The 22221-nt window shown below is 38.1% G+C and overlaps 1 protein-coding gene across 2 annotated transcripts in view; it reads right to left on the bottom strand.

Annotated features, from left to right (window-relative positions):
- Positions 1–22221, bottom strand: part of SYNE1 (spectrin repeat containing nuclear envelope protein 1) — a 255963-nt gene that overhangs the window by 4437 nt on the left and 229305 nt on the right. The window contains exons 4-17 of one of the 2 annotated variants that reach the window (XM_074162798.1): positions 20852–21002; positions 17361–17543; positions 16814–16951; positions 15937–16128; positions 14724–15057; positions 13821–13889; positions 11697–11839; positions 10807–10933; positions 9432–9643; positions 7711–7911; positions 7232–7360; positions 6642–6854; positions 5581–5673; positions 3708–3766 (exon numbers count right to left, since the gene is read on the bottom strand). In XM_074162798.1, coding sequence (XP_074018899.1) covers positions 3708–3766; positions 5581–5673; positions 6642–6854; positions 7232–7360; positions 7711–7911; positions 9432–9643; positions 10807–10933; positions 11697–11839; positions 13821–13889; positions 14724–15057; positions 15937–16128; positions 16814–16951; positions 17361–17543; positions 20852–21002 — 2244 coding nt within the window. The remainder of the gene's footprint in view (positions 1–3707; positions 3767–5580; positions 5674–6641; positions 6855–7231; positions 7361–7710; positions 7912–9431; positions 9644–10806; positions 10934–11696; positions 11840–13820; positions 13890–14723; positions 15058–15936; positions 16129–16813; positions 16952–17360; positions 17544–20851; positions 21003–22221) is intronic. The other variant, XM_074162789.1, reaches the window with a different exon arrangement.

Below are 22221 nucleotides of genomic sequence, written 5' to 3'. Positions count from 1 at the left end.
GCCACAAAGCAGTAATGTGGCTTGTGAATAGTTGTGAAAAGGGACAAAAGAAATTTTAAAATATATTTCAGTTCAAGATTTCCAAAAGAGAAAAGGGGTTGTTTTAATGATGTTCTATAAGGCACTAGTAAGATCTCACCCTGAGCAGTTTGTATCATTTTGGGTAACATACTTCTGAAAGATGAATTCAAACTTACACAAGCTTAAAAGAGTTGTTTTGGTTTGGTTTTGGTGCTGGTGTTCTGGGATTTTTTGGGTGGGTGTTTTTTTTTTTTTTTTTGTTGGGTGGACTCAATGATCTCAAAGGTCCAATCCAACCAAAAATATTCTGTGATTCTGAGTCAAAAAAATGGAGTATTTCTCTTACAAAGGAAATAAAGAACTGAGCTTACCAATATAAAACCTGAGAGATACTAAAACTACTCTCTATAAAATAGTGCAGAACAGACAGAAATAAGGGTGAACAGTTGCTAAAGTAAAGGAAGGGATAATGTTTGCACAAAACCAAATTGTTACATTTAGCCATGGATATATTCAAGATGGAAATTATTGTATTTTCAGATAATCAGAGGAATTAAGTTTGATAATGACCGTCTAATAGACTTTTTGTTCCCACTGATTCTAATTTTTTAAGATGGAGGTTGCTAGAGTTATGAAGGAGAACATATGATACTCTGCCCACAAGAGTAGGCAACAACTCCTCTTGGTGGCCTAAGAGACTCTCTAGGATCGACATTGTTTGGGTGTGTTCTGACTTGATTTCTCTCCCTAGCTTTCAGCATCACACCACCCCAACCTCAGATTTGGCTCACCCTGTAAAGAAGATGAATACGTTCATTTCGAAAGCAGTTACATATGAAGTTTAGTTAACAAGCTTTAAATGAGAGTGTGGGAGATAATTGGGAGAAAAATCATGGCAAGTCAAGCCCAAACCTCATGTTTGAGCTACTGTGTGGCAATGACTGCCATTTTGTGGCCAAAGGCACAGAGAGTGTTGTGGCCTGGTCTGTTCCAGGAACAGCAAGTGACCTTTAAAGATCCACTAGTCATTTGGGGAGGCCGGGGGAGAGCAGGAAATGGAAGTTGGCACTGCGGCACCAAGACTTGAATAGAGCTGCTCAAGAGAGACCATATAAACACCCCTGAGCAAACTGAACCACTATTTTAGTCTTTTTAACATTTTAATCACTTCAAGAAAATCCACAGGCACAGACCCAGGTATGCATTTACGACAGCTCTATTAAACTGATGAAGAAAGAGGAGCTGCTTCTTGGATTTGCTTTTCCCACTTAGCACATGAATACTAATTATTACTATTTTACTATATTAATAATATCTCTTGAATGAGCCTTTAGTTAAATCCACGATATAACATCTAGTTTAAGGTTGTACCTAGCATCACACTATGCATGCTTGTCTTTTTGCAGTGATATTGGGGAAGGCAAAATGATATCACACCTGTTATACACAAAACACAGCTCCTCTAATTTTTACATGAACTTTCTTTCACAACCTCCTATGTGATAAACCTTTTAAAATTGACTCGTAGTTCTGTATACTAAACCCTAACAGGGTTTGCTGATCCAGTGCAAGATCAAACACAAAGTACTCTGATCAGAGGCATGTCAAAATATTAAAGAACACAGTGACAGCTTGTACTGCTTTATCAGTTAAAACCACATTATACATCAACCACAACCTGTCTGGCTTGCGCATTTGATTAAGTTTCCTATTCAGCAGTGACTCATTCGTATTCCATGCTTGTCTGAATGACAAATTGAACATTGTGTTGTCCTGCTACAAGATGTGTTAATAAACAGTGGTGGAAAGACTGGATCTGAAAGGTGCCGCACCAATGCCACTGCTAGAACAGAGGTTGATCCCAAAGCTGCAAAGCATTGCTAGCTGCATTTTGAGCCAGCGGCTCGCACCTACAACCAGAAACCTTCTCAAAGGATTGGCAGAAGTGGTCTGGCTATACAGGAGAGCGCAAGAGTGCACACAATATGTTTTTTGAGTACAACGTTGCTACTGCAAGCATGGTAATCTGCTGAAGGCATCCTCCATTCCTCCTAGCTGTTAATGGTTGCAGAGTAAAGCCCCACTCTTCCCTCTTCCCACTCCCTATAAGAAACAAATTGCCAATCTTCATGGCAGACTGGAGTTGGAAAAATTAATTCTCTTTCTCAATCAGACAGAAAGATGGAGTCACCTCCATAGGTGACACGTGTCACCTATTTCCTATGTGGTTTCCTTATGTTTCAAAGAAAAAAAAGAAACCCTAAAAATGAGGCAGCTTCCAGCCAGTGAAAGATACTCCACCTGTTCTACCTGCTCTGCTATGTGGTTTTGCAACTATGCCCCTTTACTCAGTTACTAACTACACATATAAAGCAAACTTTCTTTTTTAAGAAGTGTTTATGTAAATATCTACATTGTAAGTAGTTTTATTCTTTATTCCATTTATATTTGAGAATAATTTTGCTGAACAAGGCCTTGATTTTTCTCATGAAAAAAATAATACTCTTAAGGTATTTTTTTTCTGCTTGGTTATGCTCAATTGCTGTACTAAATCCAGTGTTGCCTCCTTCCCAACATAAAACCTTTCATTTTAACAGGAGTTATTTTAAAAATTAAATATTTAATTTTTGATATATATAGAATAAACGAGACTTACGACTAAACTATAAGAACAAGTATATTTTCATCATACTTTCTGATTACTTTAGGTGTTACAATGCATAGGATGCTGGAATAGCAAAAATATTTATACATATTGGCCTGCTCTTCATACATATTGGCTGCTCATGTAATTTTTTTTTTTTTTTGACTTCATAACTCTAGAAGCTAGTGAACTGATCAGTGAAAGAGTGAAGATACACACATCACACTGACAACAACAAAGAATGCAGAAGCACTGTTAGCTGCAGAGATGACAGGTTGCCGGAGACAAGGTGGAAAGCAAAAAGCTGTAGCTGCAAGCCTGCTCTCTACTGGTCAAATAGAGATGGGGCAGTGCTGCTCCCAGAGCAATACATGGATGCAAGCACTTGGCAAGAGTCATGGCAATGTTAGCACATTATATTGCAGTTGTCTGAGGAGGGGAAAGTGGTCGCAAGTCTCAAAACCCTCAAATTCTGACTTTAAATTTTGTGTCTTAAGTACTGAAAACCCACAAACTGAACAAAACATTTCAGGGGAAAAATAAAAAAAAAAAAAAGAAAGAAAGAAAAGGATGTTAGTATGTCTCATCCAGATCTGTGGGTTTTGTGAATTCTAGAATATGATATTGGCCTATTACCTGCCTTAATTTAATATCTAGAGGTAAAGAGGATGATAAAAAGTGTTTGCCATGAATGTACTGGAATTTCTGTTAAATCATGACAAAATAAAATAATCATTAAGTATCATGAGCGTAAACACACACTCATCCTGATCAGGCATATGAAAAATAAATATTGATTACATGGCATTCCTGGGAAGCAAAAGCTGTTGATGTTGAAGGATTAGCCACTATTGCTATTTAACAAAAGAATTTGAAGTAATTGAGAACCCCTTTTGCCAAACTATCAACAAAAGGGAAATCTTCACTTCTTTAAGTCCAGGCCACCTGATGGAGTCAGTGCGGACAGAGAAGAATCATGGCCAATTTCCATCATCCTCTTGGGGTTCTAGAACAGAGTGCGGAAACCAGGAGAATAAGGTACCTGCTATGTGGACTGCTGACAGAGGGTCCAGGCTGTGAGAGACTACATTTGCCCCGTGGCTGTTTGCAATGAACAGGGGGTAAAGAAAGAAGAATGTTCAGTCCAGGCAAATAAAGACAAGCTACTGATGAAACTAAATTAAAAGTGCAGCAAAGGAAACATAAAAAAAATAATCAAATGAAGTGACCAATACCCATGAACCAAGGAAACTGGCTTTTCTTTGTACCTAGCTGAGTATGGAAATGACTGGTACACACACAGTGAACTTGAAAATAACAGTTTAGTCATTACATTTACCAACAGTAGCTCTGGATTTAAAAAAAAAATCACTAGAAATTTAGCTCAAATACTTTGTAAAAGGAAATAGAAGAAATTTGAGTTCAATACGGGCAAATATAGATATTTTGAAATGCAAATGCAGCAAAATTAATATTCTCAAGGAAAAAAGGTCCAAGGGCCTCCTTTGATGAGTCTGGCCTCTTCTACACCCCTATCCCCCCACAATTTTGAAGGCCAAATAACTGTAGGTGCATTCCTGTAGGTGCACTCACAACTATTTGCTGGAATATTTAATGCAGTTAGATGATTATAATTCTGATTGTATTTTTGGTATTAGTATTTATTCATTTATTTAGCATCAGTATATTTGGCACTGAAATTATAAACAATATCACTTGAGTCTCCAAAATTGTGGGTGCAAACCCCAGAAGTTTGAAAACCAGACCCCAAGGAATCATACAACTTATCTATACATTATGGATGAAAATGATAATAAGTAGTCACATAATAAGTTAGAGATAGACAAATGCTTATTAAAATGTTAAGATGAAACCCATTATAATTCTATATACTCTTTAGACAAAGATTTTATGGTAAAATACTTCTCCATTTCCTGTAATGGTCAGGCATCCTCCAGTTACATCTGTGATATCAGAGCTTTTATTAGTTATTTAAGTTTATCTTTAAAAGATAAAAGCATTAACCTCTGAAATAAAATGTAAAGGTTTATATTCTTTCTCTTTTTGAAAAGCCAGTGTTCCTTTACATTCTCATACTAGCATCTAAAAGAAAACTAGTGAATGTTAAAAAAAAAAAAAAAAAAAAATCAATTTCAAGAGCCATAAAATTTATGAAGACAGAACTCAGAGTCTTTAAAAAAGTGCAAATGGAAAAAACCACCAAAATCAACCTGATTGTTTTAAGAACTAAGGAAAAAAAGCAAAGTAATCAACCAATAGAATTGCAGAAAAAGACAAAATAATTGCAGTTCCATTTTGGGCTCAGAGTATGGAAGTGTTAAGTACTAGGCATGTATTGCTACATTTCTTGAATTTTGTGCCAGCGATGTAAATCGACAACTCCAGAGCTGCCATCACAGCCACTGATTAGGTCCTGTGCAACTAGCTGTTTTGAATAATGTTTTATGCCCTTCAGCTCTACTTAGCCATTCATCCAAAGTCTCAATAAGACCATCTCCAACCATCATCAGAAATGACAGAAGAACCTTATTGAGATTCTGGATGAAGCAGCTCTGAAGAGAAGGCCAAACAGAAATGGAGGACTCATTATACCAGACAAGACCAGACTTTGGGGTGCTGCCATCACTAGAGCAAAATACAAGAGACACGACATGCCATACCATGGTAAACCAACCACACTGACAGCCCTGGGTTTAGATAGTATTTACCACTTCTGACTTCATGCAGGATGGGATATGCAGCAGGGTTGGGGAAAGCAGCTGTGTTTTGTTCTTGGTTTATGCCATTTCCTTTCCTATCAAGTGAGAAGAGGGGTCTTCCAGCTGGCTAGAGCTACTGTAGACATCTACAGCTCCCACCGAGGAGGTGGCAGAAAATACATGACATGAAATTACCGTTCTCTGTCTGCTTGGAGTGCTTCTTCCAGATACAGGACTCACTGAGCCCGATGTGTCTAATTCATCAGCAGAGGACCATGAGGACAATTCCTAAAGTTAGAAGGAATGGAGCTCAGAAAAACAGCAACTAGCTGTTCAGGTAAGCAAACTAAAAAAAGCCCGGAGTGAAATCCCAGCAGAGTTATTTCCAAAGCAAATAAAATAAAGCAGTTAAATTTTGTTACCAAATTTTATAAGACTAAGGCATTACATGTTTTCTCTGTTAGCCCTGAAGAAGAAAAGCAAACGGGTAGTTAAAACTTAATTGCTTTTTTTCCACAAAAGTCAATACAGAGGAAAAGCCACTTGCTTTTTATTGGCCTTTAATTACAACAAGAGGTTGGTACCACCAAGATTTTACTTAAACAGGCATAAATTCACTGGAAGGAGAGAAGAGCTGAGTTCTCACACCTTATGGACTCTGCTAATCCAAGACTTAAAAAAAATTTAGCTAAAGGAGAACCTTGAAATCTTTTACACCTGCCACTGTTGATGAAGACGTACGCATAATTCCCTCTCAAATACTCTGAAATACATGATAATTTGAAAAGATTTTGAGGACAGCTCAAAGCTCAGAGGGCACTATGAGAGATTTGTTAGCCTGTCATTTATTTTATGTTTTTTTCCCCCCGTTTGACAGAGTGAGCATTATCTTCTTTTCCAGTGACAACTGACATACTGTAATTTTCAGTACTGCAAGTAGAATAATTATCTCATGTACTTTGCCAGTTGACTGAATCAGTAATGGCAGGATAAACAAACCAAGATGTTCACTACTTATTACTACACCGAATAGGAAAAAAATACTGGATTGAAAAACCCCACCATATCAAAAAATAGATGTTTAAATTATGAAGTGTAAGATTACTTTATGATATTCAAGATCACATGTCTATCATCTCGAGAAGTATTGCAAACAACAGAAATAGTGCACCCAACAGCACTGATCACGGAAAGACAGTCAAAACAGTGGAAACGTGCTCCCAACAAACAGCAAGGAATAAAAAGACGTGACTTACCAGCTGACTACTTGAAATGTCTAGAATTTTCTCTAGGTCTTTAATATGACGTGTGACCTCTTTCAAGAGGACCTTCAGTCTATTACCAATGACATGCACCTTCTCTTTAGCTTCAAGACAGTCCTTGCCTTCAGCATTGACTAGCAACTGGCGGGACATATCTTGCAGTGACGCCACCTTCAACTGAGACTCCAGCAGTTCACGTCTGATTTGCTGTTGCCAAGGCAAGCACCAGATTATTTTAAGGGAAATAAAAAAAAAAAAAAAAAAAGGGAAAAAAAGCTAGAACTCACAAAACTGGGCATTTAAAATCAGTGAAATGGAAAGAAAAGAGAAGCAATAAATATTTCTAATCTGACAGGAGGATAGACAGCAGCCTAGCAGTTGTCTGAGATTTTAAATCACAAGTTATGCTACTAATGGAAGTTAAGTAGTGTTCCCTGCTGAAGTAAAGTTAGTTACTGACATGAGTCCCACAGTTGTGTGTTAGCATGCAATGTACAATGCTAAACCTCAGGAGAAAGATAAATCTGATTAGGTGTTTTTCTGATGATGCATTTTGGGAGAGAAAGGGGTGATTATAACCTTACCATTAAAAGTCTGTGATGATCCTGCAGCGTTTCTGAGTCCAGGTTTGGATTGATGGGCACAATCTCATTTTTTCTTCTGTCAATATTCTCTAACCAAAGCAGTAAACCATGGCTCATTTCATGGAAATCCTGCAAGTGATGAGTGATGATTTTAATAGCGTAGCAGAAAATTCCAGTCAAATTCAGTTTTTTTTAGTTTATCCTATGACGGGTCCTACTGGCTAAATAACGTATCTTACAAAGAAGAGTAGGATAGTGTATTAAGAATACTATTCCAGAGATGACAAATTTAGAAAATCTTGGGCTGGAAATACGTGCTACAGGTAGTGCAGGCGTAGCTTTCAGAAAACACATGCTGAAGCTGTATTTTGGCTTGCATGGGCAAGTTTCAGACTGGATAATAAGCACTTCAGATAATGATATGGTTTACGTTTTTGATATGTGGGATGCTGACAATTTAAAATGAGCGCAACACAGACCTGGCACTGCATTAATGCATCCTGCAATGAGCAGCGCCACTCTTCGATCATACTGCATACGTGGTCCCAGCGCACGTTCATCTGAGACAGGCGCTCTTGAAGCTTCTTGCTCTCTTCGCTGTCAGACTGAGTGAACTCTGAGCTGCACAGATTGATGGATAAGATGATCGCTTTGCGGTTATCAACTGCTTTCTGCAGATCCTTGATGATAAGACAAAGTGGGACAGGGGAAGAAAAGATGGAAATTGGTAAAATGTGTGGCTTTCAGAAGAACCAAGTAGAGAAGGCACCACAAGAACGCAATGCTTTGCCATCAGCAACTGCACTGTGACAGTCTCTTTACTCTGGATATGAGATTTGTGTGCTCACTCTGTGACTCTGCAAATGTTCACTCTTTAACATCTACTAAAATTTTACTGTGAGCACAACTAGAACAAGCCAATTAAACTTGTAAAGTCTTAAAAGCTTGAAGTCATAGTTGAGTTTGAAAGATCTGGCTCATGTTTCAGATATTTTAAAGACAGAGCAGACCCAACAAAATTTAAAGAGATGCAGGACAATTGTACTTTAGCTCACAATAAAACTTTTGCCCTCACTTCTCGGTTTTGCTGATAAATGTAAAAACCAGTATGTTTTCAAGTGGAAACTGCTGTCAACAGTATTTTAAAATAAAAGCTTTTACTGAGGGAAAAGAAAACATACAAAAACTATAAACAACTTACTCCAATTTATAGAAGCAGGACGTGTATAAAATCTCTGATTTGTTTACACTGGAAGCCACAAAGGAAACCCCACCTCTTTTGGTTTGGAGGGCACTAATGGGCTTTCCAAGAGTGGGTGAGATAAGAACAAGATTCTTATGAAAAGCCCCCTTTTCCACTTACTTTACAGCATTTACTTAAAAGCCCCATGTCACAGTGACCTTTGTAGTACTTATGGCAGCTATATTTGGATTCCAGTGAAGATCAGTATTAATATGCTTTAGATGGATCGCTGCCGGAAACAGTCTTTACTATCTGTCCACCTCATTCCTAGCATGGAGCACAGTGCATTTTGACATTGCCTCCCACATTTTTGTGCCCAAGCTTATAAGATGCTAGTAACTGAATGTGAAGTTGTGGACCATCAGATTTGTAGCTCTTTATAGCTGTAAAATACCCAGGACAGATCACAAAGGCAGCATTCGGATCCTGGTGCATCCGAGGTCACAGAAGAAGAAACAGAAATTTGCTGAATGACACCAAATTTTTCCTATGTTTTACTCTTGACAGCAGTGAGTAGGCTACAACCCCTTTGTACAGCCCTCTCTCCTTCTTCCACACAGTAATATGTCCCAGAAAGGCATTTCTTTTAAAGTAGCTATGTTGTTGCCAGTTTGACTAGAAGAGATTTCATTTAACTTGGCTTTTTTTTTTTTTTTTTCCCTTTCATCAGCTTGGCTGACATCAGGAATTATCTGTACAATCTGGAATTACACAATTGCCACAGAGTGACTATTTCAAAAAAATTCATTTAGATTATATAAGTAAATGCCAGTGCTACATTTTTCTGCCAAAAGGTGATTCATAATATCACTTTCCCAGTTACTTCAGTTATCAGCAGTAGCCTGCTATGTGCAGAAGGGCGCAAACCAGCTGCAACTATTGGCAACCTCTTCAACATACCTGTGGCACTCAGGTCTGTTTCCAAGGTAACTCATGGAAAAGAGAAATAAAACTCACTTTCAGTTTTTTAATTCTGAGTTCAATAGTTTGTATGTCAGTGCTGAGATCAAGGCGGCGGATCTTCTCCAGTTCCTCTTCAGTTTCTCCCAACCAAGCCCAAATACTATTAAGGTCGGAGTTAAACTGCTGCCATTGCTGAAGGTTCTGTTTCATCCTCAGCTCCTTGCTTAGAGCTTGAGCCTGGATTAATTCCCATCGGTCAATTACACCTGGAATGATGAACACCAAATTCAACAAAAGCAAAAAGCAGTAGCTACACATACAATTGCATCAGTCGAATTCTGTACAATAAGCACAATAAAAAAACAAAAGGTTCCATAAAAATCAAAACACCCTAATCCACGAAACACCACACTGAAAACTAAGTTAGACTGAAAAATGTGATGTTGGAGAGAAAGAATGAAGAACCTGGATGATTCCAGGCAGCAGACAATTTTACCACTTTCTAATGTCAGAATACTATGAGCAGAATTAAGGTGATACATGTGATACATGCAGGTCTCTAAAACAGATGTATATGTATACTAGGCTGGTATAAAGACATAAGAAATTAGCATAAATGCAAGCCAGACAAGGAGTCTGAATATGTCTAACTAGCAACATATTTATTATTATTTTCATTGGTATTTTTACCAATCACAATTTAATACACCTCACACCATTTGCCTAAGCTACTGCCGATGCATTGGATAAATACCTGTGCTAAAAAGAAATTAGGAGCTATTTCTTCTGGTTAGTTATCTTGAAATGCTATGGCAGAAGGACAAGTTATATCATTCCATCAACATAAAATTAAAAAAAAAAAATTAAAATAAAATAGACTGTATGGGTAGCATATCTTGCCAATCTAAGAATACAGGTGTTGCCTTTACAATCTGTGGAACAAATTCATGTATGCACAATGCAATATCTCCTGCTCTACAGCTGATTCTTAACATTAGTCAGGTGAATACTTCTACCAGGTGAATATAGATTTCTGTACTGTAGACAGGTAATATTGGAAACAAAAGCTAATATTAGAAGAAATGAACACTGGTTTATGTGTTTTGTACAGCAATATAAGCAACCTTTTTTTCATCAGAAAACATTCAACAAAAATGCATTGCATACACAAAGGCTTTTTGAGAGGCTTAGGGTTATGTCTCATAATATGAAGGGGTTCTTAAAATGCACTTGTATGCCTAATCTCTTTATAGGGCATATACAAGGAATACTTAATATTTCTTACTCTTGCTATTAAGAGATATTAAACAGAATATGGTAACAGCCATAGTCATGTAAATCTGTATGTCAGTAAATAATACCAATATTTAGAAAAACTACTTGCTACTTTTTGTAATTACTTCCCATCAAAGAAATAAAGGTTACTTACCAGCTGTTTGTGTTTCAGTACTGTTCAGGTTAATAAGTCCAGATAATTTTTCTTCTTCTTCCTTCAATTTATATCCAAGCCTTTTTACTGAGTCTATGCTTCCACTGCATTCACCTAATAGTTTCATCTGTATTAACAAACAAAAAAAATCTCATCTCAGTGTGCATTGTACAGGACTAATTGCATGGAAAATGCAAATTACAATGCTACTTCCAAAATTTTCCAAAAGTAGGTCTCAGTGTGAAGATAAAAATCTATTACTTTGACAATCTGTTCTGATACTATCAAAGAAATGTATATGGAGACAACAAAGGCTTAAAGCGTAAGTTTAGACTAAACAGAAATAACTTAGTGCCACTGTGCCAAATTGTGCTGGATGACTTTAGGTGACATCTGTTCTAAATGTTAAGACACTATGGCAAAGACACTAGAAGATGTGACAAAGAAAATAAACCTGTGTGGAAATATTACTATGCATCCAAGCAGCTAATCTTTCAATTCTGTCAGTAATAAAATTATTTGAATCATTTTGAGAGAGATTCTTCTTCCAGAAAACCTCTCTGAGAAAGCTTTTTAATCACAGATTCCATATATGCAACCTTGCTTACATGATGCATGTTTATAATTCATCAGCAAGATGAATACTCTGCATGAAGCTATAAAATCTGCTTTTAAAAGCAGAGGAATTTTAAACAAGGATACCATTATTAGATGGATAAAAACACATGTGAGAAAGTACTTTTGGACATCTAAAAAAATGTAATAGGAAAATAAATTCCTTAGAGTCATGTAATCTTACTATTGTAAACAGACTAACAACATAAACAGCAATAGCATGTGGTTAAGGGTAGCAACCATTTGAGTAAGTCTGAGAAGCAAAATACACGCACATATCCTTTGTAACTGGAATCCAGCTCTGGTCCTGTAGGTGTTTTGCTGCGGATGATGTTTTCTGTTTGCTGTATTTGGAAACGACTGGTGTCCAAGGCCTTGTCCAGCTGTCGGATATGTGCTTCCAGGGCACCAGGTTCTCCTGTACCAAAATTAAAAAAAGTGACCATCATCCCAGTTCATCCCAGTTCTTTTTATCTGTTGCCCAGGCAGAATAAATATCAGGAATACTATCTAGATTAGACAGTAAAGGAAAAATGTGACTGCAGCAGGGTGAGTGGTACAACGGTGAGTGGTACAAAGTGAACAGGTATCTAGTTACGTTAGAGGGTGTTAGTGACCTTTAGAGGACAGGTGACTATACCAATGAACATGCTTGCCATAATCACACTACCAAAGAGTCCACAGTTTAAAGCAGGCTTGCAAACTATTCTGAAGTGACTTTTTCCCTTGGAGAATTCCCCGCCGCTTTGAAGGGGAAAGTTCTTAGCAGTGTGTGCTCTAACCTCACTGATTTTGGAGAACACCTTGCTCCTTTCCATGTACACTCTCAAATAAAATGTTCTATCCCAAACTCCTGATCCAAATCCACGTTAAAACTTGATTTTTCCTCATCTTCTGTTTTTCTCACTTCTCTCCACTAAAAAATAGTGGAATTTTGATCTACATGAAAGGGTCCTATTTGTATACAATTTTGAAGATTAAAAGCAGTATACAAATGCTAAGCAATACTGTTACAATTATATTCTCAAAGCCCACAGATTGGACGTCTTGAAGGCCCACAACAACGAGGCCATGACTGATTTAGGCAACCACACTAAGCAGCAAAATTTATAGTATTTTTCCAATTAGGCGTTTCATAAAATTTTTGCTTAACACATCTGCAAGATGGTATTATTCATCCAAGCTGTTTGCAATTCATACCAACGTTTTTGAAGCAGGACTAACTTGAATTTTCCTTATAGAGGTCAGTTGAGTTCTGTGATATGAATTTGCTAAAGCCAATTCTACCCTGAGGCAGGCTGCAGTCTAGAGGACCACATGAGATCCCTCTTATCCATATTCTATCACTGTGCCTGATTTCCATCTGTTTACAAAGACAGTTTGAATTTATTCATAAAGACACAAATAAAAACAAGCATAGAGAAGGGGGACCTTCTGTCCACCTAACTACAGAAAATGGAGCCTCTTGGATTTCATCTTTTTTCATACAAAACACCGCCTCACGCCAAATGGACCAAACAAAGTGCTCAATATACTTTTCTCTCACTATTTTCAAAATTTTCACAGGTCAGAAAACTACTCATAGTTTTCTATATGTATTACTATTATTTATACTCCTTTTTTCATTTGTTTGGAGAAAAAATAAAAAAGACAGTGAACCTGAGGTCTGTGCCATAGATGCTGAGATTTTAAATGTTTGCTATTTCAAATTTGCAATAAAGTCATTGTTTCAAAACAGGAGAACTGTGAAATCATGAGAAAAGGTATTTGCAAGTGCACCTAATCCCTCCAAGAGAGTCATCTAACAAATGAAACAGTAGTTTTAATATTGTGCAAAAATGCAAAAAAAAAATTAGTCCATCTTTCAATATAAAAGACTGAGATGAATTCATTGGACTACAGTACCTCCCCTTGGCATTTTTATCAAATGAAACAACAGCTAACCTAAAAGTTTATGTCTAAGTAATAATCCAAGCTGTGGCTGTGTTAAAAAAGTAAGTGCAAAACCGAACAATTCGGTTTTGCTCTATGTCTTTTCCTTCTGCCTTAACCTCCGTAGAAAACACTCTTTTCTCAGAGACGTAACAAAGTATTAAGTCCTGTTGAGGAATTCCAGAGAATAAAGACCAATCAGAGTAGCTGACTGATCAGTTTAGTCTAGTTAGCTGATGTGGGAGGGCCAATACTTCAAGCATCGTTGTTTCATCCATGCACCTAATACCTTTAAGCACAGTAGTAAAGCAGAACACTTCTACATTAACACGCCAATGCTGCCATGTAAGAAATATTTATCTTGTAAGTCAGGAAAAGTATAGCAGATGCTAAGAGAAGAGAAAGAAGTTATGCTTGCGCACTGTGGTATTTGCATCTGACTATGCTTAGTCTTTTTTAATGCCTACCAGAGATATTTTTGAGTGCGTTTTCTGTGAGTGTTACATAGGCCTCAAGAGTTTCAGGGATCTCTACATCTGAAAAAATAAAAGCACAGTCTAAATTGACAGCTCAGCAATGGCTGTCTCCTTCCAACAGGAGTTCTATTCATGGGATGGAATATATAAACAGTTCCAATAGCAAACATCTTTTCTGGAGAAGGAAAAAAGTTGAAGACTGAAACACAGGAAGCCTGCTACAAAGTCACTTAATATCCAGGCAAACCTGACTCTTTCTGGAGCAATGACCTGGAAAGCAAAAGACAGCCACAAGATCAGAGTATAATATACCACTATGTTTTCCCCCACAACTGGCTGCATTTGGACAATTTCACTCATTAAGATTTATTGCACAAAGCACACACATTTCGAAAGGATTTTCAGCTTCATTGGACAGCAAGACCCAAGATCCCACTGCATGCTAAACACTCATTTGCTGGAGTCTTGCCTGGGTAAGGGCTGAGTTAAGATTTACTTAAGCACTTGATGATTTTGTCTGCGGATCTCTCTCACAGCATTTCTTCATCGGTTTGTTCTGCACTTCTTGCCATATCCGGTATAGTTTCTGTTAGTCAGAATAACTTAGGATGCATTGCTCTTACAGATGACATATCCCATCTGGCAGGCCACAAACAGCCAATTCCCTGTCACATCATACACGCCTTTGCAATTTTCCAACGCTGTAGTCATCCAGGAATCTCCATTGCTGTGTCTAAGGCCAGAAGGCCACTAGGATCACTTAGGGAAAGCTATTTAAAATCTTCAGGGGCTATTTAAAATACTTTTCCCTGAACATCTTGGCCAAGCAATCACACATGTAACATTTGCTTCTTTTCATTAGAAGAAAACAGGACACACAATTCGCCACCATACCTGCTATACCAGTTGCCCCTCTCAGGTAGAAGTCCTTCTCTTGTCCTCCATCTTCTTCCTCAGAGTGCAGTGCCCGTGAAACAGCTGTCTCCAGGTCTCTGCTAAGGTCGTAGTCATGATCCCACTCCAGGGGAATGGAGTCCACGCTTGCAGGTGTATCTCGCCCTGATCGCTCGCTTCTCACCGGCTGGGAAAGAGGCAGCGAAAGGTTGGAAGAGGGGTGCGGGGAGAGAACGCTGTCCGCAGATTTGTCATGCCAGTGTATGTCAGAGAGATCTGCTGATTCATCCAGATCCACCTCTCTGTCAGAGAGGTCATGTTCGTCATCTGTCAGCTAGAAGCATAATGCAAACAGAACTCATCAATGAAACGTGCAGAGGCACTGCACGTTCAGTCTGGGTCAGTGAAATAAAGTAGTATTAGGCAACAGTCACACTGGTGGGGTTTACATTTTGTATTCTTTTGCACTTTCCCTTCATTATTTTAAGATGCACTAAAAAACTAAAACAAGAAAAAAGTTGATAATGCCAGTTCCTTTTAATTACTTAGGGCACCACAAAGTCTCATATCAAGAAAATGCCTCTGGACTTTTTTACTGATGCCACTGCAGTGCACACATCAAGTTAAACAAAACTCTGGAATCGAGTCATAGGAAGCACAAGTGACCTTTATTTTGACCACTGCTCTCATTATATTCTTTCATATTTTGAAAACTCTGTGTTGTTTTGAAGGCTCCATTCCTTCGGTAGGACTTGAGCTACCAAAAATCATTTTGCTCTCAGTTACTCAGCTGTGTGTTCAGTTCTGGAGACAAATTTCTGTCTCTTCTGATGGTGATAATCATTTTATCACTGTTTTTTAAACAAAATGGAACTCAATAAGCTGCCAATGCAACCATCTGACAGAGCACGGAGATGTTTCTATTACTAGTACCACACTGATACCTCCATTAAAAAAGTTTTATAAATCTCCAATTTGCATGGATTTTTCATGAGTATTTACAAAAACGCCAGATCTGGTGAGTTTGCTCTCTGGAACGGACATAAGCAGTATACAAAGAAAGGAGGCAGATGGTCAAATTTATAACAAAATTAAATGACAGGATTTTTTGAAAGTTACAGAAGTTTCATTTCATTTCGACGTCTTTCCTCATTCTCACACTTGTAAATGGCAACAAACCAAACAAATATGTATGTACGTTAAGTATACACACGGGAAGGCGGATGAGTTTCTTGTGATAGCGTTCCACACGTCCAAAGACCTCTTGGCAGTAACGACGCAGCTCGTCTAGTTCTTCTTCAATGACAGCTGCATCCATGGGCTCACTTTTCTCAATGAGTTGCTCACCCTGCACGATTATCTGCTCAATTTTGTTGTTGTTCAGTGAGATTTCTTGCTGGAAAGCCTGCATAAAAAAAACAACCTATGCTTTATCAATGAAATCAACATTACAACAACCTAAGTTATTAAGGATGCAAGTCAGAGTTTTTCAGCAAGAATGGTGTGGACAACAAACAGGGATCGTTCCAAATATTCTGGCATAAGCAACAATGAGCAATTAAATTTAGCATTCCACAGTCTTTCTAGCCAAAAACCGTGATACTTCATGGTTTACCATCTCATTCCTCAGTTGTTGTGTTTGGAAAGAAAGCTCTTCTCTAAACAAGCCATGCCCATGACCAAACGTCTAGGATAAACACAGATGCTAAAGCTAACACACTGGAATTTTGGTAACATGACATTTGATATTTTTCTCTAAAAATAATGATTTTTCTGATGCAGAAATGGTGTCAACAATAATGGAGACTTGACATTTTTATCGACATTTCCTCTTTTGATTAGGGAATGGAGACTATCACCCTTGTTTTTTTGAAAATTTTTCATAGCACAAAGATCTTCCACTCTAGCAGAAAAGTATATATTGAAACCTGACATAGCCCATAACTTCCGAGGTTGAAGCCTTAGCCTGCAAGTAAGGGACTGTACCTGGCTGTATTTTTGAATAATGTTTCCTAAATTCTTTTCCCCACCATGAATGTTTCTATCCCTTCTCTCATCCCTCTTCCTGTTACCCTTCAATCATTCTTTACCTTAAGTTGCTTTATCTTTGCTTGGACATCACACTCTGAGAAATGCTCAATGTTGGTTAGCTGCAGGTCCATCTCTGTTAGCCATACCAGGATGCTATCACGTGCTGTCTCAAACTCCTCACGCTGGCCAATAAAATGCTGAGGGATGCAAAATGGAGTGGCATGAAATGACCAAACAACCTAAAAAACCCCGGCAACAGTGTTTTTCCAAAGAAACAGCTTTCATCACTTCAGACCTAACCTAAACTCAGTACACCTTCTTTCATTTCCTATATGCTAAGGTTCCTTTTCAGTAACTTCATCTACAGCTGCAATTAACTGACTAATGAAAGTTATCTTCTATGAAGGAGGTGGTGGCTGAGGTCACCAAGCATTTCCCTACAGACTTCATGCTTTGGTTTTCTCAGACAAAGCGAGCTGATAAGCTCCCTTCCTCTTCCAAAGGTAGAAGTCCCCCCAAAACCACTGTGCAAAGTGGAAGCTTCTGGAGTACCCCCAATTTGTAAGTACACTAGTGAAACTGAAGGGCTTAAAAATGAAAAAATACTTTTAGCCTGCGCAGGATGGAGGTAACTCGCTTTTGTAAGTTGTCCCATCTCTGGTTCCCCTCATGAACCATCTGCTTGAGACTGCAGTCAGAGTCAGTGCGGTTCTCCCGCGCCAGGCGGCGATACTGCTTATTGATCAGTTCCAGCTGAGTCAGACTTTCATGCACTTGTCTCTGGAAGGCCTAAAGCAATAGGAACAGAAGACATCATTAGATTTTATATTATTGAAATGAGGAGACATATTTAAGCCTCTCCCTTTATTTTGACCCTACTTCTACACTCTGCCCTGTGTTAGCTGATAGATTTTCCTACGGATGCAGTCAGCTCCTGAGGTCTATTCTATTGAGAGGCTGCCTTCTGATTAAAATGAGCAAAAAAAAAAAAGAAAAAAGTTTACAAAAATGACATTGTTCACTGAATGAGAAATTGCAACATGAACACTTATTACAATGGCAAAATCATCACAAAAAAGACTCCCCTTTCTACTCAATCATGCACCTTTGTATTTGAGAACAGAAACACAAACAATGAACATGAAACATTTTTTTAAAAGCTGAAGAGAAATCCAAGATTCCTGTAGTTTCACTGGATTTCCTTGCACATACTGAATTTGCTGAAGTGCAAACATTGAAGAGATTTGAGTAATTGTTTATTCTGAGTTTTACCAAAAATAGTGAAAAAAATAGTGAAAAATGGTACTGACGGAATCATCTCTTTATCTTCAGTACACTGGTATACAAGTAAGTTTTGTCTTAATGTTTTCATGGAAAGCAGATGTCATGAACATCCATAGCAACTTATGCCTGGGCAAGTGTCTGTACCATGTACTTTCAGAGCTTCCTCTACTGTCACAAAAGCCTCCTCAGTCACCCAGCTGGGGAGCAGAAACAGTAAGTGGCTTGACCCATGAGTTTCATGTTGTGACTAGCAATCACAGAGCAAGTTGGAGAAAGGACCTTGCAAGGAGCTGAGTGAATTAATCCCTTTAATCCTTTTTTTCAAAAAGAGATGAACAATTTTTTAAAAGAAGTATTCTTTTTTATGTTGTCACAGAAACAGAAGAGCGATCAAAGGAAGACTTAACAACATAGACTACACCAGACCTCTTGTGAATACAAGTAGCTTTTGCCTTCCATTGTAGTTCTACAAACTTGCTCTCTGATATTCCTCACAATGCAAACTGACTGTTTGTCAATCTCTCCCAAAACTAGACACCCTCCTTACTAAGGACTAGAGAACTGTGACAGGTAATATACTTCTGTACAGAAGTTTTCATTAAAATCAGCTAAGAAATGAGATTTCATAAACAGTATATACTCTTCATATTGCACCAGTCAAAGCTAAAAGTGAAATAAGCCCATTTCTGCCGTAATACTAGGGACAAAAGTAAAGAAGCTGGTTTGAAAAAAAGAAAAAAGATCAACGTCTGTAGAGTTGTCTCAATATAACTATTCCCTTCATTAAATGGCCATCAAATTGACCAGGGGACAACTGAGAAGGAGCAAATGGGCTTGCAACTGGACTGTAATGCTCAGCAGAACTGAATTCACTTAAAATTGCACAAGGAAGCAATTCTCGTATCAGAGGCACAAATCTGGCTATGTTTACTAGGATCATGAAATCTAAAAGTGTGCAGTTGTCGTTTCACCTGTTACCAAGCCTTGTCCAGCAAAAAACAGCTGTGTATTTGTCTTCCATTTTTTCAGCTCAGCTACACAAGAATTCATCTGTTGCGTTCCTTCCTGTAACCTCTTTTCATTTCTCCATAAACTACTGGAGAGGAAGGAATTTGATTTTGTACAGTGAAATCAGTGAGAGCCATCTCTGACCTCTCTGCTCAGGAACTAAAAGATTCTTACATGGTCTGCTGGGCTCTTTTTTTTTGCTTTGTTTTAGGTTTTTTTGAGGTCTGCGGGTTTTTTTGTTTGTGTTCTTTTTTTTTTTTTTAATTCAACTAGAGATATGGAGGGGAAAATAAAATTAGAAAAACAACGTCTAGTTAAAGCAGAAGCCTGCTTCAGTTAGTATGTATATGTGGCTGACTTTATACTGACTTTACAGTGAAGTTGCTGAATTCTGCTGAATTTGAACATTAAACTTTTGTCACTTGCATTCCTGCTTTTTGGTAGGTGTAAAAACTACGTGCTCAGAAAAACAAGAAAGAAGAAAAAAAGAGAAAGAGCAAAACTGCAGGGAAAGCAGGCTTCTGGAGAGGCTGCTAAACTGTTCTCTTCACAGCTAGTTCCTGCTGACACTCTGTAGACAGTGAAAATTCCACAAGTCTGCAGGAGAGGGAACATCACCATAAAGGCTGGGGTTCAATGAAACTGATTTTTACAGCTGATCTGACTTTGCCCAAAGTCTAAGACAGCCAAGATATTTTTGGTACTATTTCTCACACAGAGACCCGTTAAACAACATATTTAGATCCTGATCACTGAACATAGGAACAATGAGAAGCAGGTCTGAGACAGAGTACTTGTCCAGGAGGCAAACATTTTTATACTGTGGCAACCTACCTCACAATAATGAAGCCTGGCAGTGTTTAACAACAAAAGCTGGCCAGTACATTCAGAAATGTGAATGTCAATCATAAAACTTGAATCGGTGCTTCACAATTTATATTTTTGAATTAATTGTTAAATCAAAAAGCATTAACTGGTCTTAGACATTGTTTAAAATTTGCACTACTTCGCAGCAAATACTTCACAGCACCTGATTGTTTACAGAATTGCCTAAACAATTTGTTCTCTTTCTTCAGAATTATTTTTCTCTCTCATCTTGATATACTCCAAGCCAAAGATTTTCACTGGGGACTAGCCACATGGCGTGTGTGCCTGCTTTACACGCAGGTATAGACTCCATGGTAATTATGAGAGAAGTCATCATCACACTGTAGTGGACACAACAGAGTTACGTAACAAGCTCTTAAACGCTGACGGAAGTGACAGCCTGTCAGGTTTGAAGCGTGCACTGAACTTCTAAGTGTCGGGGGACACCATGTGGACATATAACAATACTTGCACAAACACGAATTTCAGGTATAAGGATCTAAAAAGGGGATATTGTACACTGTACGGAAGAAGAAAATTGTTCAGAGGGCTGGTTTCAGAGAGTTACAGGAATGAGGGATAAATTCAAAGTGAAAACTTAAACACGCAGCGTGGATTTGAAGACGTACTCGATGAAGGGAGATTTATGAATGCGCTGGAGCACCTACTGACTGGACATATTAAAAAGTTACAGAAATAAAAGAGGTGAGAAACCAAACTTTGGTGAACAAACAGTAAGTGAGAATGGATTGATTTATTAAAATTTTCAGTTGCCACCTTCTGCTGTTTTTTCATCCTAGAAATCTGCCACTGAAGGCAGCTACTCCACTCTATTAATACAGCATCTCTGCTGAGTGACTTGTGCATGGGAAGGAAGAACACCAGCTGGCTGCTGTAATATGATCAGTAGAGATTAAATTTCGACTACTATAAATCACCTCAAATTTCTTCAGTTCTTCCTTAGCAACCGTGTAAAGCACACCAGAGGAGCTCGGGAAAGCAGCTGTCCTCTCAGAGATTTTTAGCCAGTCCTCAAATCTGGAGTAGTCATCCAAAAACTTTTGCCATAGCCGCCACGTCTCTTCAATTCTGCAATAGATAATGGAAAATTAGGGAATGCTCAGACTGAAGGTCGGCTGAACTACAGAACTTTAACTAAATCATCTACAACAGCAAACTAGCGCTGCACCAGACAATAACTGGCTCTTAATCTGACTGAGCCAGGCTGATAAACAGACCACAGGGAAGGCTGGCTCATTCCAGACTGAACTAGAATAAGATGATGGCGGTTTTTTTTTTGTTTGTTTTTTTTAATGCCTCTAATTTTGGAATCCGTATAAAAAGAAAGTTACAAGTATGCAATCGGAGCTCTGAAAATCTGAGCACATGCTACATAACTTCTGAAATACAGTCCCAGTGTAGGTACCTCAGCCAGTATTTTAGAGATTAGAAATTCCAAACTATCTTCAACCACAGAACTTTTTCTTACAGAATGCTGAAGATGTTTGCTGCATATATTTTCAAGTTCTTAGTCATTATTCTGCATTGCAAAGGGACACTAACATTTATTTTTTTTTGCACTCACCAAGTGGTAAAATGCTATCTCTCAACATACACTGTAAAGATATTTTTATTTTAAAAAAAAAGTTAGAAGTTATTCAAATGTTTTAAAAAAACCCCAAAACAATTTTACTTCAATTGAATATGTAAGAACAGCGGCTGACTCTTGATCCTGAAATCAAATTGGCTTAATACTGAGTCTCTAAAATCCCAAGAACTTCAACACCACTTGATTCGAAACAACAAGATCTGTTTTTGGGACAGGTTGTATTACAGCAGAACTTCGTCTGTTTCCACATATTGAATACATCTTTCCCAAATCTTAGGTATGCAGGTCTGAAAAGGACCTGATCCATACAAAATTCAGCTTCATAAATGCAGGAGTTCAAACAGTTAAGCATGGTTTATTACTGGTCAGCACAGAATATATAGCATTGGCCCAATCTAGCCTACATCACTATGGCTATCAAAAACACACATGCTATCCTAGAAAGGAATAGAAATCAATGAATCTTCTAGATATCATGGGCACGCAGTGTACAGATGGTCTAAGCACGTGCAGTAAACCAGCTATGCCTCAGCAAAGCCAAGGTGGGCAGATGAGGAAAGTCCAGATAACTGCTCAGTCCTAAAATTCTTCCATATAAACAAAATCAAACATAAGAGAAACCTGTTAAGAAACATTAGGTGTATGAATATCCTAACACCTGGAATAGCATTCTACCCATTTGATAACTAGCTTCCCCAT

This window comes from Numenius arquata, chromosome 2, assembly GCF_964106895.1.
Source record: "Numenius arquata chromosome 2, bNumArq3.hap1.1, whole genome shotgun sequence".
Lineage (NCBI taxonomy): Eukaryota > Metazoa > Chordata > Aves > Charadriiformes > Scolopacidae > Numenius > Numenius arquata.
The sequence above is the reverse complement of the archived record's forward strand: the minus strand, read 5'-3'. Positions and strand labels throughout refer to the sequence as shown.